Consider the following 11,726-nt stretch of genomic DNA (forward strand, 5'->3'; position numbering starts at 1 on the left):
GAGGACGGGATGGCATGGCACGAGCGTGAACGAGGACGACTGGCCCCAGCAAGGTTTGCATGGTTGGGTTCGGGCAGGACGATGAGCAGGAGCAAGGACCAGCATGTGGGTGGGCGACAGAGGCGAAAGGACATCAGCGAGGGGCAAGGAGGACGGCAGGGACCAAGAAAGTCTTTTCGACGCCGTATGCGGACACTACGCTACGTACTGCATACATAGTACATAGTAGGTAGATCAAGGAGCGAAGACGCAGGGGAACGCTCAGGAGCGACAAGGGCCAAGGCTCAGCACTATACCTGGATCAGACCTTGTTTTTCGCTCTCCCCTATAGGTTTTCTTTTCTCTGCCATTTCGTTGCTTTTTTTGGTCCGTCTTTTTGCCTGACGCAGCAAGCATCTCATAGGGTTTTCGTCCTACCTGAACGAAGAACCAGGTTGCCAGGAGAAGCAGGTCGGAGCCAGAATACCTAAGGTGAGGCGAGGTGCCTTGCACACAGGCACCTCACCTCAGGTGTGGTGTAAGGTAATTTTGCATGTTGCTTAAGGTAGGTACCTGTAAATATGGAAGCTGTCATTGGACACGGCGCAGAGCGTGGCGCGGCGCCACCCCATCGACCCCTGGCCAAGGCCGGCGGTTGCAGAGGTGATTGGCCAAAGATAAATCCGTACCTTGCAGCTGGTGCCATATCTGACTCTGATTCAGGGGCAGCGCTGGACAAATTAACCACACGACGCAACCACGCAACCACGCAGTCAGACTGCAACTTCAACCGCAGACCGGCCAGCGACCGGCCATTGGGCGGGCCCGCACAAGAGTGACGGCGGAACATCCGAAGTCTACGAATGCCAGCTGAGTTCCCATCCCCTCACTCAATCTTATCAGTTGCGGTGGCGATGGGTCTTGGCCGCGTGTCAAAATTCGTCCATGCTACCCGAATATCCTCATTATACATCGTCATGTCGAGTTCGTCGAGATGCAGAGACGCGAACATACCACAAACCGGCCGAGCAACTGTGCTGGACTGAGCGAGCGCTGGTGCGCCGCCGTTGGCGTTCTGGGAGGTGGCGGGGAAGTGGAGTCTCTAAGCCTCTGAAACAAGCCGCTTCTGCGGCTAGGTGCCTTAGATACCTATCCGTAGGTACCTTCCCATGTGTAGGTACGGGCACCGGGCTATCTCTGCCACCTATGCCCTACCTTAAGGCAGGCTCACCTTAGGCTGAGGTATCTAGGTACCTTTAAGGAGTACCTCAGGCACCTGAGTACACAAGGTATCTTAGCACAACGGGCCATGAAATGAGGGGCCGCTGGGGTGCGGGATGCCATGACTGGACCTTCACAGCGGATAGTCAAACGGCCAAACGACGACCGGCCTTCCAATGGAATCTACGTCTTGCGCCAATCTTGCGGTCTTGCAGATTGTGATTGCGGACGAGCCAACACATCCGTTTGTGTCACCCCATGTGCGTCTCGGACTTGTCAGGGAAGGATCAGCCGACAAAGCCCCCGACAATATCGGATCTCCAAGCCATCGAACAATTCCGTCGACCCCAGAGCCAAGGCCAAGGTACAGCAGCGCCAAACTCTGCTGCTGTACTTACTGCGTAGGGTATGCATCTGGAATCCGTCAGTCTCACACCGCGACACAGAGACTCAGCCAGAAACACACCCTTTCTTGCGTCTAATCTTTTTCATCCGGTCTCCTGACACCATCAAACTGCACAGCGTCGTCATAGTCCCATCGAGTCCCCCAAAACAAGAAGCCAATCCCCCCTTGCCGCTGGCGCGAAAGCAACCAGACCCGATGTCTCTTTCGGCTGGACTTGTCCGCCTGTGACTTCTTATGTCTGGGGTGCTGTCTGGGAAACGGCGGAATGGTGGGGGTTGATGCGTATAGCCATACCAGAAAGAAGCCTCTCGTCGGAAGCCAATACGGTTACCCATAATCGATTGCAGCCCGTTGGGGCTGATGCGAGCCCACCATCAATCTGTCTGTCTGTCAGCCGCACCATCGGATTTGCACCTCTCCTCGTTACAGGGTTCTCGCCGACTACAAACGGGAACTATGCCGTCGTCATACAAAAAGCCTGTCAGTCACCAGTAAACCGTACACGACAGTTGATTGAATATCGGATGTATCCGTATATGCAGTCGCCTGCATTTCCCAATGTCCGTATCGACTTCTTTCTTGCTCAGGCGCCTCGCTTTAGATGCAGAGGGTGGTCTTGGGAGGATGTGGCCGTCGGTCGCGCAGATCACAAACAAAACGCGAGTGTCATGAGACGCCGAATTCTGTCTTTTTCTTTTCCTACTTTGAGATGAAGACGTTTCATGACTTCCGTTTTCACCCACGGATTTAAGACGGGAAGATATGGGACAAGTCAAGTCAACTCGGAACGGTCCCATGTTTCTCGGGACATCGCCGCGCGCGGGCCTTGACTCGGGCGGTGCCGCCAGCAGGACTAAGGTAACTACGCATGGTATGCGCTTGGCCGTTGACTCGAGGAGTCGGGAATGGACGAGCAGGACTAGTGACGACCGCACGGGGGACCTGCAGATTGGCTGGTCATCTTGGCTGCAAATCACCCGCAGTGCCATTGCCATTGGATCGCATTCTGAGACGACAACGACGTGCACTCGTGGCGGCGCTGAACGACGTGTCTTCCTTGTCGCCTATGCCGCGCATGGTAATGGCGAATTTCTCTAGAGTCTGCGAGCACACATCGGTCGTCCGTCCGCCTGTCGCCTCAACCCCTCCAAGGCCCCAAAATGCTCACCATCGAAGATATGTTGGGTTTTTTTTTATCAAGTTTTTTCTTTTTTTGGCGGTCGCAGGTCCGGTCGCGGATGCGGCCGATTCGTTAAATGCATGGGATACATTGCAATTAAAGTGCAGCGTCGTAGTTGGCCAGGACTTACCTCTCGGATTGTCGAGAACGGTAGCATCTGATGATCTGCCCAGTGGTTGGATGCGGCCGACGTAGTCAATATCCCTACCGCCCAGCGTTAGCTGGGACACCACCGTCGTTACCCTGCCGCTAGCCTTTTCCCCAGGCCCGAACCCTCGCTTGCTGCATAAGGCCTTGTCTCACTGCATGCCATCTTGGTCAACTGCAGTCAACATGATGAACATCTAGAAGCGGTCTTACGACGCTCCAGCTTGTGGCTTGTTGTCGGGACGAGTTGTTCATGTCCACGCACACCATACACGAATGCCACTCCGTCTCATCTCATTCTGAAGCAATTGGCATTCACCATACCGATCGGGACCAGAGTGATACACCGGACAGGCTCCGCTCCTCGCCAATTGGTAGTCGAGATCTTGTCGGTGCGCGTGTTTCTCGTCCCGAATATGTCGCCAATGTGATTAACAATCACCATCTTTTCGGCCCAGGGCATAGGCGATGGCAGCCCGCCCAGACGAGGAACGCATCACATCGCCCCGTCGTCTGAACGATTCAATCCGTCCTTTCCTGCTTCACGCCATTCACTGGGACGTCCATCCACATCTTCTACTGTTGGGCTACCGGGACGCTCGCCGAGATAACCGTTTGCTCGTTACAGGTGCCTCGCTCGGCCTTGAAGGGTCGGGCTGTATTTTCGAAATACGTGATCTTGAGGGCGCCTGGCGAGGATCGTTCCATCCTCTGATCCATCCACAAGAACCATTGCATATCCACGCGGGCGCCGCAGGAACAAGCATGGGTTCGGAGCAGGAAGAAGACATGGCCATGTGGAAGGAAGGGGAAGAGCCTATGGATTAAACAGAACTTAGAAGTAGACACCCCTGTCGACCAATGCATCTCACCTCCACATGGACAAGGTAATGAAACATGAACTGACGGACGTTCTGAATTCCACCGACCATTCCGCCTGGCCAAAAACAATGCTTTCAATTTACTTGTTGCTGTGCTCATTACAATCCTAGTTCATCATCATCACCGTGGCCAGTCATGTTGCTCGTGATAGTCAACTCTGTCAGAACCCTGCGACCGCCTGTCTCGCCGCGCCGGACCGGACGCCGGCTACCTCCCCGGGCCTTGACAGCCAGCTTGCCTAACTGGGACTCGCCCTCGCAGTTCTCCTGACCCAGCACTCGCGGTCTTTCCACTTTGTCATCCTCAAATGGCTCGTCCGGGGCCTTTCTCTTCTCGGCTCGGCGCCGTCCCCCACGGCGCTCGTCAAATTTGCCAGGCTTGGTCATAACGTCGTCCGTAGCGATGGAAAGCCTACATCTGTCATTCAGCCCCGTCGCAGCCATTGGCACATGCGTCTCTACCCGGGCTGCTGGGATTTTCTCACTCGCACTGCGATCCCGACTGCTCCGACGGGGCAGGACAGCGGCAAGCCCAACAGCAGTCCGTGGCTTCGCAGCTGGACTCAGAGCGATCCACTCGCTGATGCCCTCCTCCCATCTGAAGCCAGCGAAAGCAGCAGCCCTTGCGCCTAGAGATTCCGGTATTGTGTCCTGTTCTGATGATGCACCCATCAGGGCTTCTGCAAAAACAAGATCACGCAGGTCATCAGTTTTCTGTGCCAGTGGGAAAGCGCCGTCGCTGCTCAGCGTGGCAAGTTGAGGGATATGCAGCTCGTCGACGAGCTTGCAAATCGCCGCAAAGTACTGACTGCTGGATGGCCCAGCAGTTGCTTTGCCGCAGCAGTGAGCTGCCGAGCACGTGAGGGCAATGGTCATATCGTGAAGTTGGCCGTATTGCTTGTCGGTTTGGTCGTTGGATCGATGCGATTGACAGTCGGCTGCCCATATGTTCTTCAATGCTGATTTTGCCTTGTTCTTGGCTGTCGTGAGGGAACCCGAGGCGAGGTAGCTGGTCAGCAGCAAAGGATACAATGCATCGCCTCCACCTCCTTTGCTCGTCACAAAAGCCAGGGCTTCTTGGATTACGTGGGAAACCCGACGAGTGGTTCCGTCCACGCGCGTCGCAGTCCCAACTCTTCGTGATATCATGGCCATGGCTGATAGAGCTCCGAGCACGCCCGTTAAAGTCAGCTTCGCAGCATCCTCGCGTGTGCTACAGCCACTCGCCTTCCGTCCCCTACGTCTACCAAATGCACAGAGGGACAGCGATCCAAGTCCCACCGATGCAAAATGAATGGCCGAAGGATTCGTCTGCTCGTCTAGCATAGACGATGCAGACGCTGTCCATAGCGAGCCCAGTGCCTGTGTCGATAGTGTATTCCCGTGGAGGTGGCCATGAAACAGTAACAATGATGTAGATTGAAGCAAGTACGGCATGATGTTGGCGTTGGTCGCGAGGTCGGACATCGTCATCAAACCGTCACTTTGGCCAGTGTTGTCGTATCCATCACCGTCTCTCCGAGCCTTGGTGAAGCGACGTCCTAGGAAGGCCTCCATGATATCTCCAGATTCTTGATAGCACCCAACCTTTTTACAGTGATGGATGAGAATGCGAGTGAATTCTTCGTCAAGGATGCCGTCGTCAATGGCCCCTCGCAAGAGGAAGATTGCGTGAGCCCTCAACAACAGCCCTAGGGGGCCCCATCCGTGATCAGCGCCGCCCAAGGCTTCCAACTCGTCATATACAAGAAGCGAATAACTGCTTTTCTTGACTGAGGAAACTGGCCCACGAGCTTCTGCCTCGAGCTTCTCCCAAGCATCAATTTCTGCCGCGCGAGACGGAACCTTCCGCATGCTCATTGCCAAAAGTGACTTCTTATGAACCAACGGCTTGCCGGTCGGGGTTGCACGAAGCAGTACATCCAGATCGTGGAGAATCCCCTCATATAGTTGATACTTGGAAAGTGAACAACTGTGTCTCAGTCGTTCCATTTGACTCAGAGCTGAGTCCAATCGTCCCTTTCTCTCAAATCTTGGCGCCACGTAGGCGGTTGCTGTCCCTTCGTGTATAGATGTGGTGGGAATGGTTGCACCAAGCTCATGATATGTCACTTTCCGTAGAACTGGGGTTGGTACGTTCGGCACAGTAGACTGAGGATTTTGGCGTGAGTAACTGGCGGCCCGTATCGATGCCTTCGATGATGATTGTGTGGCTGCTGTGCCAGTCCTCAGCGTTGGGGACGCTTTCCTCGAATATGTACGTTGCGGGCGTCTGCTCACATCACCTGATTTGGTTGCGATGCCGATCTTCGTTTTCTTGGCTGGAGGCTGCGGGTTTGCTTGGGCGATTCCGGCTCGGCAGGATCCCTCATTCCAAGCTGGGTTTTCCGTGTCGGAGATCTTCCGTAAAGCAATGATGCGAGAGTTCAACGGCCGCAAGAGCCGCCTGCATCTTGAAGCAGTCCATGCCGTATTTGGGAGCCCGCAACAATCTCGATCATCGTTCGAGGGCCCGCCAGAGACAGCTTTTTGTTTGTCGAAAGCTTCGTTACGCGCCATGCCGATGGCAAACTTGGATGAACTGTCTGCCCAAGAAGTATGTCAAAGACTAATGAATAGAGTCTAAGTCCCCTAACCAGTGCTCTGCGACGCTGTTGAATGCTGCAAGCGGTTAAGATGAAGCAAATGGTCTCCGCGGTGGTCCACGATGGTGAAGCAAACCTGGGACGATCTGTTCCCCAAGAGATACCAGACTGTGAGAATAAGTTGGGCAAACAAAAAGGATGACAATGGGAAAGACAGAGCTCAGAGTCTGATAAAAAAATTTGAATAGTTGATGCTGGTCGAACGAGGTCACGTTGTAGTCCGTTCACTGTTTGATTCGTCGTTTCTCACACCTCAATATTTACTTTGACGCTAAGTAAACAAGATGACTTAAGGTACCGGCACCTAGGTAACAACGGCTCCTGAAGTGGGTCACATCAGCCGACCTGAGCTTCCAGCTCGCGTGTGCCTTTCCTACCTAGGTACACTGTATTACCTAAGAGCCGCCCTAGAACGACGCCGATACCCAGCCCACCGCGGCTGGTGCTGGAGCTGAGGTGGAGCTGGAGCGGCACGGTGCTCCCTCTCCCCCGAAAAAACCGAACGTAGCTCCAATACGCCGGCCCGGTGCATTGCCGTCACGACTTTTTTTTTTTCTCTACAAGCGAATTTTTTCTTCTTCGCAGGAAACGCTCTTGTTCACTCCACACACCCGCAAAATCCAACTTGGTCGTTTGGGTTGGAACACTTACCTTTTCAGGCCTCTGTCCTTTTTTCTTTCTCCCCCCCCTCACTTGGAGTCGAGTGAATCCAAGGTACTGACGCTTCTCACCCATCGTGTTGTTTTGGTGGGTTGTGCGATTGTTGGATTTCAACCCCTCTCTTCCCCAAGGTCTTACTTCTCCGGCCGCAACCAAACACTCGAGGAAGACTGTCTTCTCAAAACAAGGAATCAAGTTGTTGTGCACAAGAGAAGTACAAATGTCACACTCCGATCAACCCACAGGCAAAGGTATTGTCCATTACAGCGCTTGCTTCTTGATTGAGTCCAAGCTAAATACAAGCCATCTACCCAGATAATGCCACAAATGAGCCTGAGCTTCCCGCCGAGGGCCAGTTCGAGGCTCAGCCCGAGGGCGCTGAGGTCGACCAAGGCCTGGAAGCATTGATCAATCTTACCATCAAGCTCCCTCACGAACCCGGTCAGATGCAGATCACGGTTAGCCGCCTGGCACATGCCCATTCGCAAGTACACGTCGCTGATTGCCTGTTCCGCTGCAGGTCTCTCCTCAAGAGCAGGTCCATGAAGTTCGGCAGTCCATCATCGACTTGCCCGTGGCGTTCCAGTACACCTGCTTCCACTTGGAACATCGAGGCGAACGCATCAACGACTTCCTTCCTATCTCGGATATACAAGGCTTGAGCGAGGACCCTGAGGTCACGCTGGTCGAGGAGCCTTACACCGAGAAGGAGGCTCGCATACATCTTGTTCGAATTAGAGAGCTCATTGGCGCCGCCGGAGACCGTACCGATGCTGTCCAAGGTGTTCTCCCGGGCCTGTCTCTTCTCGATACCGTCGAGCCCCCGTCGGAAGAGCAGTCCAATGCAGAACAGGTCCATTCCCAAGCCGCCAAGGATGATGCCACTAAAAATGAGTACACCTTTGGTGCGCCGGTTCCGCTTTCCACTCTGCTTCCCCCAGCACCCGAGGAAGAAGCTCCGAAGACTATCAAGTCTATCTCTTTGTCGGCCTGGAACCCCCCGCCCCCTCACCTCAAGCAACGAGGCCACCTCTTGTACCTTGTGGCCACGACCAATGAGGGCGAGCAGCACCAGATCACAGCTCACGTTGGCGGCTTCTTCGTCAACAAGTCCTCCAACCAGAAGTTCGATCCCTTTCCTCGACCTGCCCCTAAAGGCCAGTCGGCTCACTCACTGCTGAATCTACTTGACCTCATTTCACCATCTTTCTCGGCCTCTTTCTTGAAATTCCAGGAGTTCAATAGCCTTAAGGACCCATTGGCGACATTCCAAATCACCAATGCCATTCCCTCGGCGCCATGGATCGTACCTTCGGCGTCTTCCCCACTATGCGCCCATTCTGCCGACCCCACACGTTCCCAAGAAACATACTTGATTGCAGGTGCCGATAACACGGACACTTTGCGAGACTGGAATGAAGAATTCCAGTCAGCGAGAGAGCTGCCGAAAGAGACCGTCCAAGACAGAGTTTTCCGTGAGCGTCTCATGTCCAAACTTTTCGCTGACTACAACGACGCTGCAACTCGAGGTGCGGTCTTGGTTGCTCGCGGAGAGGTCGCCCCCCTGAATCCCACGGAATGCAAGGATGCTCAGATCTTTGTCTACAACAATGTCTTCTTCTCCTTTGGTGCCGATGGCGTGGGCACATTCACTTCCGAGGGAGGCGATGAGGCTGCCCGTGTTGCAACTGGCAAGGACGTGGCTGGTGTCAGGCTGGTGAACCAGCTGGACATCGATGGCCTCTTCACACCTGCTACGGTCGTTGTCGATTACCTTGGTAAACGCATCGTTGGTCAGAGTATCGTGCCTGGCATTTTCAAGCAGAGGGACCCTGGCGAAAACCAAATCGACTATGGCGCTGTTGACGGCAAAGATGTTGTCGCGTCTGACGAGCGATTCGTGTCTGTTTTCGAAAAGCTGTCGCGCGCTCTCAGGGTCAAAAAGCATGCTGTCTGGGACAAGGATGGCAAGCGTGTCGACCTGGAGGCCAGCGTCGAGACCAAGGGCTTGATGGGCACAGACGGAAGAAAGTACGTTCTGGACTTGTATCGCGTGACGCCTCTGGATATCGATTGGCTTGAGGAGAATGAGGAGGGCTTCGATGACTATCCTCATCGTATGGCGGTCCTCCGCCCCGAATTGGTTGAGTCGTACGGCAGAAAGAAGATGAAAGCCTGGGTCGACGAGGAGCTTGCCCAGCGCGACAAGGCTAAGGACGCGACAAAGGAAGCCCCTGCCGAGTCTAAGAAATCTCAACAAGCCAAGACCGAGGACGAGAGCGACGGAAGTGATGACAGTGAGGAGAGTGAGAATGAAAGCGAAAGCGAAGCAGAGTCCAAATCCGCCAAGGACCCTGTTAAACCCGGGAAGCCTGAAAACAACAAGGAGGCAGAGGCATTGAACGAGTCAAAGGAGTCGAAAGACCACATTGACCTTTCGAAGTTCCAGTTTTCCCTGAACCCCGATGTCTTTAGCGGCCAGGTCCCTAAGACCGATGCGGAGAAGGCTGAGATGGAGCAGGATGAAGAGGATGTCCGCCTCGCCTGCAAGTATCTTCGAGAGCAGGTCATTTCCGACCTCATTCGTGAGCTTACCGACTGCGAGATTAGCTTCCCCATGGATGGTCAGTCTCTTGGCCGTCTCTTGCACAAGAGGGGCATCAACATCAGATACACCGGCAAGGTTGCAACTCTCGCCTCGGATCCTCGCCTTCAGTGCCTGGAAGACATTTGCATCCAGGACATGATCGCTCGGTCATTCAAGCACGTCGCTGCCACATATCTCAGACATCTGCCCGCACCTTTCACATCGGCTTGCATTTCCCACCTCCTCAACTGCCTTTTGGGGTCCCAATTGAACCCCAACCCCCCGGCTGAAATCGACTCAACTCTGAGGTCTCTGTACTCAGATGCCGACTTGTCGTTCGAGAAGGCCACGCCCGAGACCATCCGTACCAGTATCGAGGAACAAACCTTCAAGAGATTCAGATACCGTCTGGACGCCGAGTGGTTTACTAAATTCAAGCCCCTCCAGCTCTTGCGTGAAATTTCCCTGAAGCTTGGCTTTCAGCTGCAGGCAAAGGAATATAACTTCACCAGCAGGCCCATTGAGCAGGCCGTTCCAGCTCCTGCTACCAACGGCACCTCTACAAATGGGGCCAACGGCGAGAGCAAAAACAAGAAGAAGAAGAAGGCGCCCAAGGATGTTTCGCCTACCTCCTCGAGCCCGCCGCCTCCCGCCACCGCCTTCACCGCTGACGATATCGTCAATTTCGTGCCAGTGGTCAAGCACTCGTGCCCGCGAAGCGCTCTTGCCGAAGAAGCTCTGGAGGCTGGCCGTATTTCCATCATGCAGGGCCAGCGCAAGCTTGGCCAAGAGCTTCTTCTGGAGTCATTATCCCTTCATGAGCAGATTTATGGAATTCTTCATCCCGAGGTCGCTCGCGTCTACAACACCCTCTCCATGCTGTACTACCAACTGGAAGAGAAGGAGGCCGCAGTTGAGCTCGCAAGAAAGGCCATTGTCGTCTCTGAGAGGACGGTCGGTGTCGACTCCGCCGAGACTCTCCTCAATTACCTCAACTTGAGTCTCTTCCTGCACCAGGCTGGCGATAGCGACGCCGCTTTGGTTTACGCCAAGCATGCGTTGAAGCTTTGGAAGATCATCTACGGCGCTGACCATCCTGACTCTATCACTACTATCAACAATGGGGCTGTCATGCTGCAACACCTCAAGTCCTACCATGAGTCAAGGCTGTGGTTCGAGGAGTCCCTTCGCATTTGTGAGCAGGTTTTCGGCAAGCAGTCCATCAATGCTGCCACTCTTCTGTTCCAGCTCGCTCAGGCTCTTGCGCTGGACCAGGACTCCAAGGCCGCCGTCAACCGCATGCGCGAGTCTTACAACATCTTCCTCAGTGAGCTCGGCCCTGATGACAAAAACACAAAGGAGGCAGAGAGCTGGCTTGAGCAGTTGACACAGAACGCCGTTGCTCTTGCCAAGCACGCGAAGGATGCTCAGGCACGCCGTCTCCGTGCCGGCATACGCTTCACGCCCAAGGGGTCTCCTTACGAGGCATCCGCACCCGCTCCTCGCGTGTCTACCACGCAAAACTCTCGTCTGGGCGGTTCCTCGCAAATGGACTCGCGCAGCATCGACGAACTCATCAAGTTCATCGAGGGCACCGACCAGCAGGCGAAGTCCTCAAAAGGAAGGCCGAGCAGGGGTAACCCGAAGAGAAGAGGCAAGGCCTCTAAGTAAATCGCGAACAAAAGAGAAACGTGTGCACGCTTTTGGCTGCTGATCCTGCTGGGACAGACATCAACTCCGTCACACACTTGTATTTTTATCAGAATATACGTGATAACGAGCTTGAGGCAAGTGTACTTGATATAGTTGGATGGGCTTAACGGTCGGTGCATACTTGATAGATTCCGGCACTTAGAGAAAAAAAAAAGTAGCATAGGGCGGAACACTTGACAGAATCACACTTCTTCACTCTTTTGAATGATTTCGCTCTCGGTAAGAGGCCCTTCCACCCGTTCCTCGACATACCACACTGTCTATGGACTGAGGCACACACTCGGAACCCGTTGGTGATCGGTTTTCA

General features: G+C 54.3%; 2 protein-coding genes across 2 annotated transcripts; one reads left to right on the plus strand and one right to left on the minus strand.

Annotated features, from left to right (window-relative positions):
* Nucleotides 1-3,913: 3,913 nt before the first annotated feature.
* CGGC5_v001251 (uncharacterized protein) lies at nt 3,914-4,969 on the minus strand (the record flags this gene model as incomplete). The annotated part of the gene is made up of 1 exon (XM_032037059.1): nt 3,914-4,969. One exon carries the CDS (start codon nt 4,967-4,969, stop codon nt 3,914-3,916), a length of 1,056 nt encoding a protein of 351 aa, XP_031884340.1.
* Nucleotides 4,970-7,339: 2,370 nt separating this feature from the next.
* On the plus strand, nt 7,340-11,377 carry CGGC5_v001252 (Clustered mitochondria protein-like protein; the record flags this gene model as incomplete). Its single annotated transcript, XM_032037058.1, has 3 exons — nt 7,340-7,370; nt 7,435-7,577; nt 7,640-11,377. The coding sequence occupies 3 exons, from the start codon at nt 7,340-7,342 to the stop codon at nt 11,375-11,377; spliced, it is 3,912 nt and encodes a 1,303-aa protein (XP_031884337.1).
* Between the last annotated feature and the right edge of the window lie 349 nt (nt 11,378-11,726).

Source organism: Colletotrichum fructicola, assembly GCF_000319635.2.
Source record: "Colletotrichum fructicola Nara gc5 chromosome Unknown KSG_Nara_v1_contig01, whole genome shotgun sequence".
NCBI lineage: Eukaryota > Fungi > Ascomycota > Sordariomycetes > Glomerellales > Glomerellaceae > Colletotrichum > Colletotrichum fructicola.